The 22586-nt window shown below is 41.8% G+C and overlaps 1 protein-coding gene across 1 annotated transcript in view; it reads left to right on the top strand.

Annotated features, from left to right (window-relative positions):
- The first annotated feature begins 595 nt into the window (after positions 1-595).
- LOC136768684 (complement C3) overlaps positions 596-22586 on the top strand; it is a 69805-nt gene continuing 47814 nt past the window's right edge. The window contains exons 1-13 of the mRNA XM_066722992.1: positions 596-752; positions 1349-1538; positions 1855-2020; positions 2423-2493; positions 9399-9490; positions 11323-11405; positions 11720-11807; positions 14303-14408; positions 14563-14677; positions 15298-15413; positions 15848-15994; positions 18143-18358; positions 21587-21787. Coding sequence (XP_066579089.1) covers positions 691-752; positions 1349-1538; positions 1855-2020; positions 2423-2493; positions 9399-9490; positions 11323-11405; positions 11720-11807; positions 14303-14408; positions 14563-14677; positions 15298-15413; positions 15848-15994; positions 18143-18358; positions 21587-21787 — 1653 coding nt within the window. The 5' untranslated portion in view covers positions 596-690. The remainder of the gene's footprint in view (positions 753-1348; positions 1539-1854; positions 2021-2422; positions 2494-9398; positions 9491-11322; positions 11406-11719; positions 11808-14302; positions 14409-14562; positions 14678-15297; positions 15414-15847; positions 15995-18142; positions 18359-21586; positions 21788-22586) is intronic.

The raw sequence follows: 22586 nt of genomic DNA on the forward strand, positions 1-22586 counted from the left end.
ACCCTGGAACAGAGAAGACTGCATGGGGACTTGAATCAAGACTTCAAAATCATGAAAGGTGTCAACCTCATCAAACCAGAGGAGCTTTTCCAGATCAGCAGGGACACACAGAGAGTTGTCACAATCTGGAACAAACTCCCCAGCGATGTGGTTGAAGCTGAAAATTTGGGAACATTTAAAATCAGACTGGATAGGATCCTTGGATCACTTAGGTATTAATGGACACCAAACGAGCACGATGGGTTGAATGGCCTCCTCTTGTTTGTAAATGTTCTTATCCACATAGACTCAAGGTGCCTCTACCAACTATTGACTGAAGGGGTTGATTACTTATTATTATTTTCTGTTTTGTATTAGTAATTAGTTTAGAACAATTTGCAGATTATATTTTTCACTTTGACATTATGGACATTTTCTGTGCTGATCAGTGGCAAAAACTCCTGATTTAAATCCATTCTGATTTCATGTTGTAACACAATGATATGTGGAAAAGTCCAAGGGGGGTGAATACTTTTGAGAGCCACTGTATGTATCCTTTCAGTATTGAAGGAGACACAGCAGTGCAGTGCTGGCAGTCTGGGGGTCTTTCATGCTTAGTTACAGGTTAACAGATGATTGACGTGTGCAGCCTTAATCTGAGCAGGAGCTGCGTTGGGGAGGCAGACAGCGGCAGACTGCCAGACTGACAGAATGGTGGCTGCCTGGTTTAACCTTGTCCTGTTTGCTTCGTTCTTTTGCCTGGGCCAGCCTTTGTAAGTACTGACCTATTTATTTTCCCTCAATTTGTGTAAACGATTTAAACATTGTGAGATCTGCTAGCAGTTGTGTCAAAGTAATCCTTTCCTCTGTTCTGAACCAGTCCCTTTTAGGTCACACTTTACAAGTAAGGTACCTGTATAACTCATGAATTAATATTTGGATACCACAGGATTAACACATGAATATGTCATGCACTTCTGAGTTCTTATGTTAATTACATGTATAACAGGGTTAGCGTTTAGATTCAGGGTTCACATTCTCAACATCAGAACTCAGATGATGTTCATGATGTATTGATGTTTAAATCCTATAGTATTCATATTAATTAATGAGTTATATGGTACCTTCTTGTAAAGTGTTACCCAGTTTTATTGTGTGGCTTGAGCACAGGATTGAAGGTTGTATCATTGTTTGGAGAGCTGCACCTTATCTGAGAAGGAAACCACAACTGTCCTATGGGAAGTCAGATATTTTCAAATTATCAAGTGTGAGATCAGACTGCATCAATGCAAACACTGGGTGTGGAAAAATTTGATAAACAAACTTAATACACACAAATCCTGAATGCAGAACTTGTCTTACATTGCAGGTATGTTCTTTTGGCTCCAAACCTGTTGAGGGTCGACAGTTCAGAGAATGTGTTTGTTGAGGCACAAGGAGTCAGTGAGCCCATTCAAGTGACTATCAGACTTCTGCCCTTTACGACCAACCAAAACCTGTTTGAAACTACAATCGCGCTCAGTCAGAGCAACAATCATCAGGCTCTTGTACCCGTAAAGGTAAGATCTGAAGGGGGCACACTGATATCACCTCTATTCTGGTGAAAAGTAAACTGGTGGTATAGAAAGTAGTCACACAGAGCTGCAGTATATACCCCCCTTAGGAGCATTGTTCCAAAGAGAAACGTACCTGGGGATATGAGCTGAGGGTTATTGATCTCTGCAGGATCCAGTTAATGTTTCTACAAAGGTGATAGAGAGGTCTTTGGCAATGCAGTTGTTGTGTGGCAATAGTAGTCTGATGCCCAGAGTGCTCACTGAATTTGTTTTTGCTGTATGGTTTCTCTATCTCCAAATGTTTGTCTCCTTGCTTTAGATCAGGTCACAAGCAATTCCTATGGATGGGAAAGCCAATCATTATGCTACTATGAGAGCAGAATTTCATGGCAAGGCAACAGTAGAATCCACTGTACTGCTGTCTGCCCACTCTAGGTACATATTTGTGCAGACTGACAAACCCATATACAATCCTACTGACACTGGTGAGCTCATTTTCTCTCTCTCCCTACCTTCGTCTCTTGCTCTACTTTATTCTTACTTGTTGTTCTGATTTGGTTTATAGCTCCATTTGAGTGTTTTCTCCCCGATTTCAGACTCCCATTATCCTTTGTAATCTTTGATGTCCTCTTGCCTTTGTTTGGCCTCTATTCCTTTAGGCCTCTAAATCACACATACTGAGCCTCGCACACAGCAGCCTGTCTCATTGTTCCTCAGCGTGGGTTTTCAGCCCTGTCTATTCTTGGGCACAGATGTTAATGTGATTTTCCATGCTGTGCATTTAGTGCTGAAGACAGACACAGACACTTTTCCAAACTTTTTGAAGCAACTATTGAAATTCAAAGGTGTCTCTGTGTAAAACTGTACGTATATATTTTCTGTTGCAGTGCATTACAGAGCCTTTGTCACCACAACGGGAGCCCACTCCACCAACGGCACATTGACCATAGAGTTTAAGGTAAGCAGAGCTGACGAAAACTCAACAAACAACAGCTTGACACAAAAATAATTACAGCCTGCTAGTTTGAACCGTTTTGAGCCGATGTTCCCAGGGCCCATTTAGAGCTGAATGTGCTGAGAGATATTGATCTGTAGAAGTGGTGGGGGCTGTGGGTAGTTTAAGAGTAACAAGTAGATTTCTCCAAACATGCTGTATTAGGATTGTCCAAAGACCCCAGATCTCAACTGCCCAAACCTAAAATGTTAAAATAATAAGAAATAACAAAATACATAAAGAATGAAAAAGAAATCGGAGTCCTTAGGGAGATAAAATAAATAAAGACATGAAGAAAAGAGAACCTCTAATAAATAAGTATTTTCTTCACACAGAGCTACTTAGTAATGTCTAATGTGAAATGTCTAGCGATCTCGACTGTTTTAGGGTTTTCTCACCAAGAGGCTATGTAAGAGATATGTGCCCAGATACCCTGAACATGCATGCAATTAAAAGAAATGGTGAATGTAAAGATTGAATACACAAAATTATAATGTATATTCACATCACTGTAATGTAAATGAAATGTAATGTTACTGAGAAATTCTAATATATTTTAGAATCTTGGGGTGTGTGAGCGCGTGTCTGGGTGCGAGTGTCTATGTATAAGATAAGGCTTGTTTAGATTATTCTCAGTGTTCAAGCGCTAGAGTGGATTTGATGCATGCAGGCTGGAGCTCTCAAGATGAGAACGAGCTGTTGTCTAGATTCACTAGTTACATTTTTTTTTTTTTACTTAATACAATAAAATAAATAAAATATATTGATTCTATCAGTAGCGATGTTTGAACCACTGTAGATAGGGCTGGCCCTGGACGTTCTGCCACCCTAGGCAAGACAATAAAATTACGCATCTCCAACCCCCCCCCCCCCACACACACACACACACACACATGCACAGGGCACTGAAATACATGACATTATATCGATGTGATAGTTTTGACTATTTTGACTAATTTGAAATTTGGGAAATGCTATATAAAATGTGTTTTCTGTATCTAAGTCTCTAAGTAAATTCCAGTTGTAACAAAACATACACGGCAAAGAGAAACAGGGGCTACATTATATTCATATTTCACAATCCTTAATTATTTGTGTAAAATGCTTTGTGGGCTTTGTGCCCCCCCCACCCCACCACCACACTAGCATGAACAAAACACTGTCCGCACCCCACCTCCTGGTATTGTGAAAGAAACACCGTCCGCACTGTCAGAGCATTGATGATAGGATGGCCCCCCTCATTTTGCCCTGTGCCCCCACTCAGCCACCCCGTTGAACATTTTCTGGACACTCCACTGCTCAAGAGGAGTTTAAGTGGCTATGTATAGGTTGGGGGTCTGAGCTCAGCCATCTCCAGAAGCCTCTTCTCTGTTTCAAAAGCAAAGTTTAGCCATTTGTTCTCCCTTGTTGTCCTGTATATAGTATGTTGATAACATAAAGCTTTTTTTTATACATATAGTGAAGGTGCTGACAGATACAGCATCACCCTGAACAAATCTGTCAAATCAACAAATAGGACATAACAGCATATTGCAGGGTTTAGTCATCTAGGAATTAAAATTGCATTGCAGATTCTCATTCACCCTTTCGATAATTTACTGATTATCGTTGAAACATGAGCAGAAACGGGACCAGTTTAGTTCTAATTAATTTTCTATACAGTGGTCTGATGTAGCATCATTTCCTTCCTTCCCACCTTGTGTATGTTATTAAAAATAAAAAGAAGCAGTTAATAAACTAGATACATCTCTGATTCTTTTTTGTACAAAAATATGTTCTTACCGGCTTGTGTCTCTCTCTGCTAAATCTGACTTCACTTTACTGTACAACTCGTAACCAAAATAACATTCAAAATAAGTAAAATAGTTAAAAAGACAGAGCAGAGCAGAGAAAAGGATCTGGCCTCTGCCGAGACCAGCCTGTTGATACCAAAAGGTTAAAATCTGTGAGAAATCTGGCCCCATACGTTCACAGACGCTCTCTTATCTTAACTCCATGACACAGATCCTTAAGAGAAGACCGAAAAGTAAAATGTAACTTTAAAACAGTAAAAAATGCAGGGTGTCTGTCTAGTTAGTTATTTAGATAGTATTAACTCTCAACATTAACACTGTTAAGGCTATACAGAATCACATGAGAACTGTAAGGTCTTGTTGTTTTTATTTTTGTTTTCTAAAGTATTATCATTTCTATACAGGATCAGTAAACTAAAGGAAAATAAGATAAGTTTGTGCTTTAAAAGATTAATTTCACTTTATATTTGTATAGATTTTTATTACAAATAACTTACAGAATACCTAAACTGACTACCCACCACCATCTGTTCAGGAAGAAAGGTTTCTGTGAGCGCTAAAGACAAATTAAACTTTCCAAATAGCGACATTAAAAATAAACTAAGTTGAAAGTTAAAAGATCTGCATTGTTTCAAATGAAATGGCTATGAGATTTAACAGATTAGTAATTGTAAGAATAAGTACCATCTAAATGGTTACCTTGAATTTATGGTGACACAGTTAATGAACTGACATGGCTATTAATCCTGGTTAAACCTGAATCTCTATAACAGGGGTTCTTAACCTTTCTGACCATATGACCTTTTTTGAATATTTAGCAGCTAGTGGGGAATTTTTCTCCCATAGAAGTGCTCTCGCCTCATCTCGGAGTTCGTAAAGGTGACTCAGTACATTACCCCTGGATTGCCACCATACGCTGTGGTACAATAGCTGATGGTGTTCTGCTCCCATCTCTTGACAGAGTATCTTGAAAAGTCTTGCGCTTGTTGCACTGGTCTTGATAGAATTGACTGTACAAACAGCTTCATCCATTAATTGTTTGAGCTGGGGTGGCATTTTCTTAGCTGCTAGGGCTTGTCTGGGAATGCATCCACAAAGCGAAGGGAGCAATGGCCTATACTTTCCTGACTAGCCCACTGTGTTTGCCAGTCATAGATTGTGCGCCATCTGAGCAGATTCCTACACACTTGTTCAAGTCAATTCCATGCTCACGTACATACACTCACCTAAAGGATTATTAGGAACACCATACTAATACTGTGTTTGACCCCCTTTCGCCTTCAGAACTGCCTTAATTCTACGTGTCATTGATTCAACAAGGTGCTGAAAGCATTCTTTAGAAATATTGGCCCATATTGATAGGATAGCATCTTGCAGTTGATGGAGATTTGTGGGATGCACATCCAGGGCACGAAGCTCCCGTTCCACCACATCCCAAAGATGCTCTATTTAGTACAGTGAACTCATTGTCATGTTCAAGAAACCAATTTGAAATGATTTGACCTTTGTGACATGGTGCATTATCCTGCTGGAAGTAGCCATCAGAGGATGGGTACATGGTGGTCATAAAGGGATGGACATGGTCAGAAACAATGCTCAGGTAGGCCGTGGCATTTAAACGATGCCCAATTGGCACTAAGGGGCCTAAAGTGTGCCAAGAAAACATCCCCCACACCATTCTGACTCTACCATCTGAATGTCTCAACAGAAATCGAGACTTCAACTGTCCAATTTTGGTGAGCTTTTTCCTATTTGTAGTGGAGATGAGTGGTACCCGGTGGGGTCTTCTGCTGCTGCTGTTGGCTTCACAAATGCTTTGCTGCATACCTCGGTTGTAACGAGTGGTTATTTCAGTCAAAGTTGCTCTTCTATCAGCTTCAATCAGTCGGCCCATTCTCCTCTGACCTCTAGCATCAACAAGGCATTTTCGCCCCCACAGGACTGCCGCATACTGGATGTTTTTCCCTTTTCACACCATTCTTTGTAAACCCTAGAAATGGTTGTGCGTGAAAATCCCAGTAACTGAGCAGATTGTGAAATACTCAGACCGGCCCGTCTGGCACCAACAACCATGCCACGCTCAAAATTGCTTAAATCACCTTTCTTTCCCATTCAGACATTCAGTTTGGAGTTCAGGAGATTGTCTTGACCAGGACCACACCCCTAAATGCATTGAAGCAACTGCCATGTGATTGGTTGGTTAGATAATTGCATTAATGAGAAATTGAACAGGTGTTCCTAATAATCCTTTAGGTGAGTGTATGTGTCCAGCAAAATAAAAAGCTGATCGCCAGTGGAGTGCTCAGGAAGAAGCTGACCGATCAAAAAATCCTCGTTAATTTTGCCCTCCTCAACAAATCTGGCGTAAACAAGCACAATTGTGCATCTCCGGAGAGATCAGTGGTCTCATCAAGTTGTAAAGAAAAATGCACACTACATTTTATCTTGGCAATCACCTGCTCTTCCATGTCTCTTGCCATGCACCCAATGCGGTTAGACACGTTATCGTCTGACAGTGATATCAGTGCTAGCTGGTCAGCAGTGCTTTTCCCACACATAATTGAAACCGTTTCTTTAGCGCACAGTAAGAAAAAAGTCTCACCAACCGTGTGTGGCTTCCCAGTTTTGGCAATCCAGTTAGCTACGACGAAAGAAGACTGAAGAGCCTCCTGGTTCACAGTGTCGGCTTTTGTAGGGTAGATTGTTGGCCTCTTAGCTCCTGTAGCTTTCAATGAAAACACTCACCCGGCTTAGACTGCAAAGTCGAGTGCAAGTAGCGTAGCAGTTTGGAGGGCTTTAGGCTTTAGGCCCACATGTCGACACAAACAACGCATTGTGGTCATCTTATCCATCACTTGTCTGTGTAAATCCGTACTCTAGGTACTTTTCTTCATTTTCTTCATTTTTTTCTGTTCAGAGAACATTTTATACTTGGGCAGTTGAGACCTGTGGTCTTCGGACGATCCTAATACAGCATGTTTGGAGAAAGCTACTTGTTACTCTTAAACTACCCACAGCCCCCACCATTTCTACAGATCGATATCTCTCGGCACATTCAGCTCTAAACGGGCCCTGGGAACATCGCCTCAAAATGTAAACAGACCAGTCCAGTCGTGAGGCTGGTCAAATTCAACATCAACAAATGCCCTGAATCTCCACCCACCGGTATGTAAATTCTTGAGTGACCCAAGGTTACAAAAGGCGTAGACATCTCCACACTGACATAGCCCTTGTCCATTTTAAAGTGGTAACCCCTGTTGGACATGTTGAAGAGACAGCCTCATTTCACATAGAGAAACTATTTTACTCAGGAGGGCTTAAATAGAGCTCTTTTGGAGAGGACGTGTGTGTGTGGTTGGAAAACAGCTGAAGACCCCCACCAACCTGTACATTCCTACAGTGCCCTGAAACTCCCCACCGGTATGCTAAATCCTCAGAGATGCAGAACACGCCCCATTAGGAAGCGGCCTAGAGTTCAACTGTAGTTAAGGTCAATGGTCCTCAGTTTGCTAAGTTTTGGTACAAATTGCTCCTGAGCCTCAATTAGTATATTCTTAAAATATAACCATCCATTTTCAACTGAATCTGTATCCAGCGTGCTCCAGTCTACCTCTTCTAAGTGCCGCCTCATACCTTCAAGGTTTGCTTTTCTGAAATTGTAGACCATTGTTTTAGACTTGGTCCTTGTTTTTTGAAAGATTGCCTCAAAGCTAACCATATTGTGATCACAGTTTGCCATTGGTTCTCTAACTAGTGTCCCTCTGACTCTATCTTGGTCATTTGAAAAGATCAATTCAATGCATGCTCTCTCCCTGGTTGGTTCCCTGACAACAGTTCCCTGAAAGCAGTCATTTACCATCTCAACCATTTCTATTTCTGCTTTTGTAGTTCCAACTGGGCTTTCCCAGTCTGTTTGGGAAATTCAAATCCCCCATTATAACAGCCACATCCTTGCTACATGCAGTCCTGATTACATTGAACAATGCAACATCTTTCTGAATATCTGAATTGGGTGGTCTGTAACACACTCCTACCACTAATCCTCTAGATCTTTTATTCAAATGTTTAACCCACAAAGATTCTGTTATGTTACTGGGCTCTAATTTGAGTTCTTCTGCCTCAGTGTAATTTCTGACATATAATGCTACCCCACCACCTCTTCGATTTGACTGTCTCGCCTAAACTGTGTGTATCCTTTCAACTTGTATTCATCCCCATCACTTTCTGTAAGCCATGTTTCCATCACTCCTACAACATCATAGTCACACGTCAGCACTGTGGCTTCTAGGTCTAACATCTTGTTCCTTATACTCCTGGCATTGAGGTACAAACATTTCAGGACTTTCCTACTAGGAGTTTACCTTTACATGTCCCACTGTCAGAGCTCCCTGCCCCCCTGGTCCCTAGGTTAAAAGATTCTCAGTTACTCTGCACATGCATTAGCCCCCACTTCTGTTTAGATGTAGACTGTCCGGTTTGTACAGGTCCCATCTATCCCAGAAGAAAGACCAATACTCCATAAACCTAAACCCCTCTTCCTTACACCAAGATTTCAACCATGTGTTAAACTTGTTAATCTCTGCCTGTCTCCCTGGCCTGGCACGTGGTACCAGAAGTATTTAGAAGAAAACTACAGTGGAGGTTCTGCTCTTTAGTTTCTTTCCTATCTCTTGGCATAACTCACTTAACAGAATTCCTGCTAGTCCTAGACTAAATCACCTTTCCTTCAACCCATTTACTTTCACCAACTCAGCAGCTGTACTGAATTGACTTAAATTAAGGCCAACTACAGACAGGATTAACTTCAATTAAGGCAGTTAAACCAAAATCAGGAATGCTAAGACTGTCTGAAACTATGAAAACAACAAGATAGCTGCCTCTCACCTGTACTGTCCTGTGTCTGTCTATGGCAACTTGTAAATCCTTCTGTTTGAAGGACAACAAAAGCGTGGTATTGCCAGCTGAACTATTTTAGTTATCCTCACCCAGAGCCAAGGTGTGACAGAATGGCTGGTAGCATTTGAAGTAATTTTTTCAGAGGCACATCTCCCATATTGATCTCTTCTCTGTGCTTAGAATCCCAAGGGCATTGTGATTGAAAAAGTGAGTCAGCAGAGGGCGACCAATGGGATATTCAGCAAAATCTACAAGCTGCCTGAGGTGATCAAGTAAGTGCTGGAAGATTATTATTATTATTATTATTATTATTATTATTATTATTATTATTATTATTATTATTATTTATGTATTACCAGACACCCTTGCAACTTACAAAATATAAAAGCAATACAAAAGTGCAATAATACAGTACAGTTCAAGGCATAATACAATTACAAGTTCCAAATTACTCAAGTGTTGTCACACTTTCTGCCCACACTACCCCTGTCTGCCACCAGAGGTCATCTGTGAATCCACTGAACAAGGTGACATTTATTTATTCATAGGTTTAGCTCATTAATAGTAACACAGTCAAAAGAAGCCCAGCACAATCCTGGTTTTAAAAACACAACAAAAACTCAATTAAAATCTCTGTGCTCTGAAGGGCAGTGTCCATTCATATGGGACCAATCATAATAACAATTATATTTTAGAAATATGACATAATTTCCCACCTCTATTGTACGTGTAACACATATGGGATATATTTTAAATATAGTTTAGTTCGTAATCCTTAGATTGAGTTTAGTGAAAACATTTTAACATCCTGAGGTGTTTCAGCCACAGCGAGATTCAAACCCCTTCTTGCAGCTTCTTGCAACCCAGGCCACTTAGTGAAGCCTCAGGGTCGCTACACTACCCCCCTAGTAATTACAGTGCGCCCTTGTGCTGATCTTCTATCCCACGACTAATACCAATGTAACATCCTGAGGGATTCCAGACACTGTGAGATTCATACCCAGGCCCTTTAACGAGACCCCAGGATCGCTACAATATTGTAAGAATTAACATCACCATATATTTTCAACCTGTAACATAAATATATGGATAACAGACTCAAATATATTTAAACTATATCTCCTACATGTTAAATACACAAAAGAAGGGCTAATGTTGGCATATGGCAGAGCTGGGAGACACTGTCCATGCTGCAACAATAGCCTGGGTACTTCACAAAAGTGGCATTTTTTGTGTGAAAAAAAATCTAATCAAATCTGGGCTAGAGCTAGCTGTGGGAGACTCTGACCAAGTGGAGGAAGATTCTATGGTCAGATGAGACCAAAATAGAGCTTTTTGGCCTCAATGCTAAGCGCTACATTTGGCGAAAGCCTAACATCGCACATCATCCTGAGAACACCATCCCTACCATGAAGCATGGTGGTGGCAGCATCATGCTATGGGCATGCTTCTCTGCGTCAGGGCCTGGAAAACTTGTAAAGATAGAGGGCAAAATGGATGCAGCAAAGTACAGAGAAATCCTGGAAGAAAACCTGCTGAAGTCTGCAAGAGACCTGGGACTTGGGAGAAGATTCATATTCCAGCAGGACAATGACCTCAAACAAACAGCCAATGCCACACTGGAGTGGCTTAAAAACAAAAAGGTCAATGTCCTGGAGTGGCCCAGTCAAAGAATGGGCACAAATTGCTGTGTCCAGATGTGCAAAGACTTATCCACATTGACTGATGGCTGTAATTGCTGCCAAAGGTGCCTCTACCAAATATTGACTGAAGGGGTGATTTACTTAGGGATTCAATTATTTTCTGTTTTATGTTTGTAAATTTAGAACAATTTGCAGATTATATTTTTCACTTTGACATTATGGACATTTTCTGTGTTGATCATTGGGAAAAACTGATTAAATCCATTCTGATTTCATGTTTTAACACAATTAAATGTAGAAAAGTGCAAGAGGGGTGAATTCTTTTGACAGCCACTGTATATTAAATATGTGTTTGTTCCACTTTGGCTCCCTCTTCAATGATTCCTGAACACATGCACATACTTTTTGTCCTCCAAACAACAGAAATACAAACTTAATTTTTCCAATCTTTCCATCCACAGTGAGGGCACATGGGAGCTGGTGGCTAAACTGGATGATTCTCCCCTAAATACTTTCGTCTCCCAATTCGAAGTGAAGGAATATGGTGGGCACAGTCTGTTTCTTGTAGTGCTGGATTGTTCATTTAATCCCCCCCCCCCCCCCAGTTTGTAAACAACCTCTGCAATTCAAAAGTCTCTCCCCATTGTGCTGCTGCACTGACCTTCGGTAGACAAAAATGCCCAAGTGGCTTCTGCACAGACTGCAATCTGTCTGATCCCACATGATGGATTACACAACTAAAACTTAACATTAAAGAAAAAACAACAGATGTATAAATGCAGTGATGGGAAGCGATGAGGTACTCTTGACTGCTGTGAATTTTGCACCAAGACTAAAGACGGCCTGTTTATTTTCCAGTGCTGCCGTCATTTGAAGTGACTGTGAAGCCCAGAAAGAAGTTCTTCCACATTGATGATGAGGAGTTCATTGTAGACATCAGTGCCAAGTGAGTATGTGTCACTGCAGTGTGAGAGGGTGTATCTGCAAAGATATTGTTCTAATATGGAACAGATATATATTTTACACTTAGCTCAGGAATGAGTGATCCTTCTGGATTATAAATACCACAATTGCCCCCTTTTTTGTATATTTAAAATATATGGGATATGCTTTAAGAAAATGTTAGTCTGTAAGCTATATATTTACTTTAGATGTTGAAAGTGAATTGTAGGAATTGATCTCACCCTATAGGGCGCCACAGTGGCATGGTGGTTAGCACTGCTGCCCCACAGCTTGAGCGGTCCTGGGTTCAAGGCTTGGCTCGGGGTGCCTGTCTGTGTGGAGTTTGAATGTTCTCCCTGTGTTTGTGTGGGTTTTCTCTGGGCACTCTGGTTACCTCTCACTGTCCAGATGTGCCAACTGACTGGAAGATGGCAGATGTCATACCAATTCACAAGAAAGGGGACAGAACTGAGCCAGGAAATTACAGACCAGTCAGTCTCACCTGCATCACTTGTAAAATGTTTAGAAAATGATTAGACTGATGTTAATGATAAATAGAGGAGCATCTCATATTCTTGGAGATAGTCAACATGGGTTTAGACGAGGCAGATCATGTCTTACTAATTTATTATAATTTTTTGGACATGTAACTGCAGCTGTAGATCATGTGAAAGCATATGATATGATATACTTAGATTCTGAAAAAGCTTTTGATAAGGTTCCACACCAAAGACTGATCCTCAAATTGGAAGCTGTAGACATTCAGGGTAATGTAAGTAGATGGATTATGAACTGGTTGATGTATAGGAAACAGAGGGTGTCAATTAGAGGAGTTGCTTCTAACTGGAGTGAGGTTGTTAGTGGAGTTCCACAGGGATCAGTACTAGGGCCTGTGCTTTTTCTAATCTATATTAATGATAAGGACTCTGGGATAGTTAGCAAACTTGCAGATTATACTAAAATAGGTGGCTCAGCAGATACAATCTCTGCAGCACAGGCTATTCAAAGTTACTTAGATAATATTCAGTGGTGGGCCGACACCTGGCAGATGAAATTCAATGTGGACAAGTGCAAGGTAATACATGCAGGTAACAAAAATGTCCACTATAATTACACTATGGGAGGAATAGAACTAGATGAAGTAACGCATGAGAAAGACCTAGGAGTCTATGTGGACTCCTCACTTTCTCCATCCAAACAATGTGGGGAAGCAATAAAAAAGGCAAATAGGATGTTAGGGTATATTGTCAAAAGTGTAGAATTGAGAACAAGGGCAGTGATGTTCAGACTGTACAATGCACAATGCAATGCACTCATCTGGATACTGTGTACAGTTCTGGGCTCCACACTTCAAGAAAGATATTGCTGCTCTAGAGGCAGTTCAGAGGAGAGCAACCAGACTTATTCCAGGTCTGAAGGGAATGTCCTACTGAGAAACTGAGGAACTGAACCTTTTCACCCTGGAACAGAGGAGACTATGTGGGGACTTGATCCAAGTCTTCAAAATCATGAAGGGCATCGACCACATCAAACCAGAGGAGCTTTTCCAGATCAGCAGGGACACACGCACCCGGGGACACAAATGGAAATTGGGCTTCAAGGCATTCAAAATGGAAAACAGGAGACACTTCTTCACACAGAGTCATCACAATCTGGAACAAACTCCCCAGCAATGTGGTAGAAGCTGAAAGTTTGGGGACATTTAAAAATAGACTGGATAGGATCCTTGGATCACTCAGTTATTAATGGACACCAAACAATTGGTCGAATGGCCTCCTCTCGTTTGTAAACATTCTTATGTTCTTATGTCCAAAGACATGCTGGTTAGGTTAATTGGCCACATTAAATTGCCCTGTACGTATGTATGTGTTTGTGTGTGTGTATGTTGCCCAGCGATGGCCTGGTATCCCGTCCTGGGTGTATTCCTGCCTTGAGCCCCATGCCTGCCGGGATCGGCTCCGGCGTCCCCGCCACCCTCACCAGGATAAGCGGTTTCGAAAATGGATGGATGGATGGATGGATGGACCTCACCATATATTTTTTTAACCTATAAAATAAATATTTAGGATTTCAGATGGGAGGAACGTAAATTATATTTGAAATAATTCCCCTATATTTTTAATATACAAAAAAGGGACAATTTTGAAAACATAAGGATCATACGTATTGTGGTACCCTGGAGGGTTGGACCCGTTACTGGGAATCTCAGGTGGGGACTTAGGAAACCGATAGGCTGGGTTATGGTGCAAATAGATGATGCCGTCTCTCTTTCTATACCATGAGATTTTTTTTTTGTGCTTCAGTATATTCTTTTGACCAGAGATTAACAACAAAGGTTAAAAAAGGAACTTGTATTTTCAACTATTTGCTATATCTGGAGTCACACAATTTGTTTGGGAACTGGATATATATTCAAAGAAGAATGGGCAAACTATATTTGTACTTGTGTACTCTTCTGCTGGACACACAAACAATGGCTAATCTGCTTCTGTATATTAGTTACTTGTATGGAGAGAAGGTCAGAGGTTTTGCCTATGTGGTGTTTGGTTTTGAAAACCATGACAAAACAAGGACGAACTTCCCTGCCTCGTTCAGGAGAATGGAGGTAAGAATTACTATGGATTTCTTCTACTTCTAAAAAATAAACTGAAATTGCAAATGTGTGTAGGCTACATTTTTTCAGCAAAACAAAATAATAAAAAAATAAAATAAACTATCCCTAATTTGTTGTTGTTTTGTTTTTTACATTTTGTTTAAAGTTAACAGAGGGCTTCGCCACTTTGAAGAAATCTGACATCAAAGCCACAGTTCTGAACATAGAGAGTTTATTGGATCATTCCCTTTATGTCAGAGTCACAGTGTTCACTACAACAGGTGAGTTTCATGAGGATTACTTGTTCCGGCTGTTTGATTCCACTCATTACATTTTGTTTGTCATTTTACACCAACACTACAGCAATATGCAATTGTTTTAAGCAGGTCCTATAACACTGCACTACAATTCCAATAGTTGTATGCTTGACTGATTCTCAATCCACAATGTTCTTAGATGCTTGTAAGCTTATTAATATTATATGGAGAAATGATAGTTAAGCGCCTGAAAAAAAACTCCCTCTCACTGATTCAGCGAAATTACAAGACTGACTTGATATTCTCAATCATTACATGAGACACAATTGACAGAACTGACAACCATAACAAAAAGTATCTAGTATCAAACTTTTTAGTTTATCACAAAAAATGAATTTTTGGTATACTGTGCTACACTACTATGGATGGACTTCTGAGTTACCATGTGGTCAACAGCCTTATCCCAGAATTCAGTTCAACTGGACACAGACGTTTTGCATCCAGGACAAACCACTTGGCTGTGCTGCAGTGGTCCAAGTCTCTCACTATTGTTCTCCCATCTTGTTCCCGTTCTCATTCGTAGTCTCTCCTGTTTGCTTTGAAAGCTGTGTCACATGTCTGGGTGCTCTCCTTTCTTTCTTCAGGCACTGATTTGGCAGAAATGGAGAAGAGTGGGATAAAAATCGTCAGGTCGCCTTACCAAATCCATTTTACCAAAACATCAAAGTACTTCAAGCCCGGCATGCCATACAGTCTCCATGTAAGTACCATGAGACCCTGTTGGTTATTTAAAAAAAAAATGGACATGGAAGAATAGCTTGTGATGGCTTAGCTTCTTGGACTGAATTTTGGGCCCTGTGGTCCATCACACTTCTTCCCTCTCTGGGCTGCATGTAATCCAACAGTGTACAGGGTACCCCAGTGTGCTGAGATCCCATTGGTCTAGTGCTGTTGCATCAAGTGACTGTAAATCTTAAGAGCAAACATTGAGACAGGACTACATGTGTAGTCCGGAACCTCAACTGTCCACAAGCTCCAGTTGTGAATGTGTCCAAATATTGAGCATCTTATTTACAGTATGTTGCTCTTCATTGCTTCAGGAGGTCCATATGTGTTTGTTAGTTAAACTTAGAATCAGTAACAGAAAAAAAAAAAACTGTTCTACAACCATCTGTCATTTTTTATCCCCTGAAGATTTTTGTGACGAATCCTGACGGATCCCCAGCTGATAAAATCCCTGTGGAAGTGCAGCCAGGAGGTCATCAGTCCACAACCATTAGTAACGGTTTGGCCACAGTGGTCATTAATACGCAACCCAATGATGCATCCAAGATTTTCACAGTGAGTGTCTGATTCTGCAGCTGATGTTTGAGTTTTAATTATCAATATCTTGTATCACATGGGCTTTACCCCCTTGGTTTATGTTGCATATCGTGGATGCCAGTGTTTCCTACACTGCTATTCTGGAGCGGTTGATCGCCTCTGCTGAATTTACACCACCACTGCAAAACAATTTTATATTTTGGCTGAGTAGCAAACATGTAGTCTAAGTTTAACTCAGTGTTATCGTCATCATTTCCGTTACAAACATGTGGGATTGCTAGGCAAATCAGGTTCAATATGCAGTGCGCAAACCCTGGTAACACACAACGTTGCAAAAAAGTTATAGCAATGTAAATTATGTTATATTACATTGCTACAATGTTGTGGCAACATTTTGTGTTAGCAGGGAATCCGCCCCACCCTCCTACTACAAGGCTAGAGAGCGAGCTACTACATAGACCAACAAGAGTGACTTGGGCCGCTTTACTCCTGTATTTCAGTCGTATGTCGACGTATATCAGTAGGGATGTGCATGACAAATATTTTGACTATCCATAATTCCACAGCTGTCGTCCACGACTATTCGAATAGTTGCTCGCACCATCACCACCCATTCAAAAATACATTCCTATTAGAAGACATACGGAAATTGCATAATAACAGCAGCAATAGACCTGCCAAATCTCGCACATCAGACTCTTGTATTAATGTTTCCCAATATTGTCACAACTTTTTCACCACAATTTCAAATTAACTATATAGGTTGTAATTATTTGTTTATAAAGGAATATTTTGAAATTACATCTGTAACTGCATTTTCAACTGTAACTTACATTTGTATTCAATAATAGTTTAGCAATGTGAGCTACAAAAAAAATGCCTGAACATTAGCGTCTTTATGGCAATGTTTCCTGGTCATAACAGTGAAATACAAAATGTATTAGACTATCTATCTAATTTATGCAACCTACATTAACTATTTACTTTTCCACTTTTCCAACGTTGCCGGTCTACATTCGGAAACATACCTGTATGTTCGAGATCCAGCGAATACAAAATAAATAGCTATAGCTGGCTGTGTATGTATCTTAATCATATTAATTTGTTTGATGCTTCTCTTTCTTTTTCTGTCATTGTTAGTTTCGCAGAAGGATGTTTGGCTTTTAGATGTGTTAACATACCAGCTGTAGATTTGCTGTAGTTTAATTGCATGACACATATTATACACTTATCAGTGTTTTCATTTACTTTGTCATAGTATTTCCATGCAGAACTTCTCTGTAAGCAAGCCATTGGTCGCATTCTTGTAGCTCAGATTTCTGCAGATATGCACAGATCCCATTGGTGGAACCACACAGATCTGTGCAGAACAGTGGAAAATGCGCTACACGAATGCATCAATTTTTAGCCAATGATAGACAAGATATAACTAATCCCACCTTCCTGTCAATCTTCATTATAGCTACATAGAAATCCAATCAAAAGTACAGGCTTCAAAATAAAATCTGTATATATACTTTTTTGTTTGTTTGTTTGGTTAAACTGTTGAATGTTAGATTTACTGTTCGATAGTCGAATTTTTGACTATTCGGTCTCATCCCTACTTTGGATAGTGGGAATTAGTTAATTTTGTATTCATATCTATAGCACATTTATTATAATAAACATGTCTATTTGGCTATTTGTTGCCTAGATTTATTTTTCTATCAACATTTAGACCAAGTGGATAAGCTAGAATACAAATTCATCATTGCACACAAACTAAACATTCTACTCTTGAAAATATCAAGCTAAACTGACTTCCCTATGCTTCAAAAATTCACCAGAGGTGACCTTCTGACAGCTGTTCTACAGTACAAAAAGAAATCTCCCGGGGGGGCATGCTCCCAGACCCCCCAGTGCCCCCGCTGCAAACACAGAATCCTATAAGAAACACTGGTGGATACCTTTCTATATGTGGGCTGTGTGATTCTCAGTCACTGTATAATAAATGCCCACTAAACACTCATGAAAAATCATGTTGTACATCACGCTGTAGATTATTTGTGCCTGATTCTTTTCTATTTGTGACCTCAGGGAAAGAATATCCTGTCCTGCCTCCTTGTGCTTGTGTAGTTTGTGCCTGTGAGGTCACTCACATGCTGCTGTTCTCTGATTTATCTCCAGGTGAAGACCAAACACAAAAAGCTTCCTGAAACACATCAGGCTGAAAAACAGATGATTGTCTTTGCCTATACGTACCAGGGCACCACTCCCCAAAACATCCTGTATATCGGGATACCAAATGTACACATTTCAGCTGGTGACCGCCTTTCAGTTAACCTGAACTACCACAGTGACAATCCAAAACAGGAAAATCAGATTAAATCCACTACCTATTTGGTAAATAAGGTTTTCTTGTTCTACTTCCCCCTCTTCTTCTTCACCTTCTCCTTCTACTTCTTTCTTTACCTCCTTCCTTTTCTCCTTATTAGTTTTCAGAGGTTACCACACTGAACCATGAGTAAACCCTGGTGTAATATAGTTATTTTTCAAGTCGGAAGCACTATCCAGGGTGGAAGGATTTCTGCGCACTTCTGTAGGAACCCGATTGAAAAGGTCACTCTATCAAAGCTGCCATTGGCCTCTGCGCTCGTCACTCAGAACAGGTCCCTTCCCACTTCCTGTTCTATAAAATGTGACGTCAGAGCAGGTTCATCCTCTTTTGCCATTTCGCTTGACCTGAGAACATGAGCTTTCTGTGTCTGTGTGTTGCATTAGACCTTAAAAACTGTATTTCGGTTGGCTGGCTTCACTAATAGTGTTCACCACCATTTCATTACATCTCTGTCTCTATTGTATGTCTTGTTAGTTATATATTATCTGATTGCTTGCTGTGTTGGTTTTTTGTCCACAGGGCTTTTTCCTCCACAGCAGGAGTGCTAGCAGCAGGAGTAAAATCCGAGGCCCGGCCACCCGGCCTAAGCCTCAGTCTGTTGTATGAGATCTCACCAGCGTGAGGAGCTCCTCCTCCAGCCTGCGCCCGCACTACAGCCCTACTGCTGTGGCTGTAGTTGATCTTGCTCTTTCAGCTTGCTCGGTTCGAGCTCTGCTGCACTCCACCTTGCAAGGGTGCAGCTGTGGTTCTAGGCCCCGCTTCGGCTGGTGGCCAACTACCCTGGCCCCCCGGACCCTGGGCCCCACGTCACCCAGTTTCCCTAGAAACCTCGGCACACACAGTGTGGTTAAGCCTTTGGGCCTACGCGATGCGTGTATCCCAAACTCCGGTGTCTGGATACACAGCATTTTGTCCGCCAACAACAGTAAGGTTGCATGTGGTTTAGTGTTAAACATTTGGTGCAGTGCCCCGTGTCCATAAATGTTGCCAAGTGGAGATGCGTTTACAGCAGTGAGCCCGCTAGGCACTCCACTCGTCATGGCGACGTTTCAGTTGTTGTGTGCCCTCTGGTGCAAACATGGCACCGGCACCCGCATTGCATGTTTCCCTAGTCACACACTAGTGCGCTTGTCGATGAGCTCCTCTCACCCCTGCCATTGTGCCACTTGTGGCCGACGCACCTTGCCTGTCTGGAGTGGTGATGTCCTCTGTCTGGGCAAAGACAGTGGGCATGAATTGACCGTGATTTCTGAGTCCGCTTTGGTGCTTTGTGTCCCAGTTTCCCACTGCGCCTGGCGATCTCCTCCCACTCTGGCAAGTGATGGTAGGGGTTCTGTGGCTCTGGATCTCTGCCTCTCCCTGAGCCCCTCTGTCTTCTCCTCCACACACGCAGCTTCGGAGACAGCCGTGCCTCCCATGCCTGCTTCTTCCCCTGCATCTGCTGCTGCGCCTGCTGCCATGGCAGCTTCTCCCCCTGTGGTAGCTGCACCCTCCATACCTGACATGCCTGCGGTGCATGCTGCTACAGCTGTGCTCACACCACGCAAGCACATGAGTGACAGGGAAGAGCTGTGGTGCAATGCCCAAGGGCCCCCTCCCCCTCTTCTGAGTTGTTGCTAGCCCTCTCCCCTGCCATACCATCAGCGACAGAGGTCTGGCTCCACGGACAGAGAGAGAGATCAAGTCATCTGTGATAGGACGCTCCCTCGCAAACAGGCTGCGGGCTCACGGCTGCAGGCAATGAGCACCGTGGTGACTGTGGCGGACTCACCAGCTCTCTCCTCCTTCCACCAGGAGGGCCGACACCCTTGGCGCAGCCCTGGATCCTGCCTTCTCCCAGGTTTCCGATTTCAATCTGGACCAGTCATGGGATGATGCCCTGGGTCGTTTATACGACCAGGTTGCAGTTGTTGACGGTTGCATAGTGAATGCACAGAGGGTGTGTTCGTATCCCCAGTTCCATATTGACAAAGACTTAAAGTAACCAAAAATCGTTGGGGGGACCCGGTCACAAAACAATTGTTGGTACCACGTTTACATAGGCGCTTTGTATTTCTCTCTGCACACAAGGTAGCTATGGCGGGTCACCTGGGTCATGACAAGACCTTATACCTCTGCTGTGCAGAGGCAGTGGAGGAGGCAGCATGAATGTTCCTGCTGCCACACTGTATATACTGTTATGTCCAGCTGTGGCTACTCAGTGACTAGCCAGCTGTGTGTTATTCAGTGGGTTTGTGGCCTGGCTCCTGCAGGATCAGGGGTTCACTCCCACGGTAATGCGCGGAGGTCACACAAGTTGCTTAATTGCCTGTGCCATATATTGTGCAAGTAGATATGGGACTCGCTCCTAGATGCACTAATAGAGCAGCCGGCCTCGCTATTATGAGCGGAGGGCGTGAGAGTTGACCTCTGTAGCCCTGCTTTGTATATGCTGATTGCAGGCAGTCCTGGTAGAGCATGACTGTGGTCCTCAGTACTGGATAGCCCAGGTGTGGCACCAAGGACTTTCTGTGGCTCCTGTCTGGAGTTGCATTACCGAGGCCCCCTAGTGGTACACCTCGGGGCAGGCTCCCTTATCAGCTCGCTGTTTCCTCCCTTGCGATGGCTTGGTTATACAGTAACCCCTCTCCCTTGGGCAGTGCTTCCGACTTGAAAGACAACAATAAGTACTGCCCAAGGGTTGAAGGTCGCGTGGGAGTCCTGGCTCCTGGCAAAAGAGGACAAACCTGCACTGACGTCATGTTTTATAGAACAGGAAGTGGGAAGGGACCTGTTTGAGTGACGTGTGCAGGGGTCAATGGCAGCTTTGATAGTGACTTTCCAATCAGGTTCCTACGGAAGTGTGCAGAAAACCCTCCCCCTTGGGCAGTGCTTCCTTTTTCATATAACCAGGGTTGCATTCACAACCTATCATTAACATGGCTTTGACATTGATTGTGGTATACCATGGAATGCCTATGGTCCAGTTTATTAACAATGAACAATGAACCCAAGGTAAACCACTGTAACACTGTGTGCAAATCCTATTACCAGCTTAGCTGGGTAAATTTAAGCATAAGGGCAGTTTTTCTCTGTGTACAGTAATCTGTTGCTTTCATCAATTTTTGCTTCTGAACATGACTCTGTACTGTAGCGCCTTCCTCCCCAATCTTCTGTCATTTTTGTGTGCATTTGTGTGTGAGTTTGTGTGTCTTCATCACTGTATTTATTGCGTTATTTATCTTTTCACTCAGATTATCAGCAAAGGTAAAATCATCCACCATGGCTCAGTGCAAAAAGATAAAAGTAAGGTCACAGCCGTGACACTAACTGTCACCAAAGACATGATCCCGTCTTTTCGTATTGTGGCTTATTACACATTGCCAGACCAAAAAAAGACTGAGGTTGTGTCCGATTCAGTATGGGTGGATGTGGATGATACTTGCATTGGAAAGGTAAGTGTAATTAAACTCACAGAAGCACACACACAGCCCTACACAGATGCTCACACGTGTGCGCACACACACACACACACACACACACACACACACACACATACACAGGCCTATATCAAATCAAATCTTTACCATATCATAAATGTACAACCTTGAACCAAGTTTAATTTACTGTCAGAAGCCACTTTCTACTGACAACAAAATGACAAGGTACAGATTTGAAATTATTCCATTGCGGTTGATCAGGCCCAAAGTGATTAATGCAGGGAAACAATACAAACTATTCTTGATGGAGATTTTTTTTTATGACCATAAAATACATTTTAAGATGGTGTCCTCCTCAGGAAAAAAGAACAAAGTAATCCTCATCATGGAACAGGTGAATATATGATTGGGACTCCATTTACATTTATTATTTACATGTCCTCTGTCATAACACCATTCAGCCAATTGGACTTTTTAAAGTGTGAGTGTTCAACTAGGTCTGAATGGATAAAGTTTTTTTTTTTTTAACCATGGAATAAATGAAAACTTAGACCCACCTGCAAATTGCAAAGTACAACTAGATGTTTCTAGAAACTTAATCTGTGTTGTAAAATGTCCATTTAAAGAGCATTTAAATCTGAATACAAGCAGTTCAGTATGTTAAACACCTTTTAAGGAAATGTAGCTTCAAAACAGCTTTATAGCTTTTCTCTGGAAGGATTTATTAGAGGGTTTTGCATGTGACCTTACAGGGTTACAGGGTATATGTGTTCCATAGTAATTATAAGCCTCACCGCAGTTATGAATCCGTTCT

Source organism: Amia ocellicauda, chromosome 14 (genome assembly GCF_036373705.1).
Source record: "Amia ocellicauda isolate fAmiCal2 chromosome 14, fAmiCal2.hap1, whole genome shotgun sequence".
NCBI classification, from domain to species: Eukaryota; Metazoa; Chordata; class Actinopteri; order Amiiformes; family Amiidae; genus Amia; species Amia ocellicauda.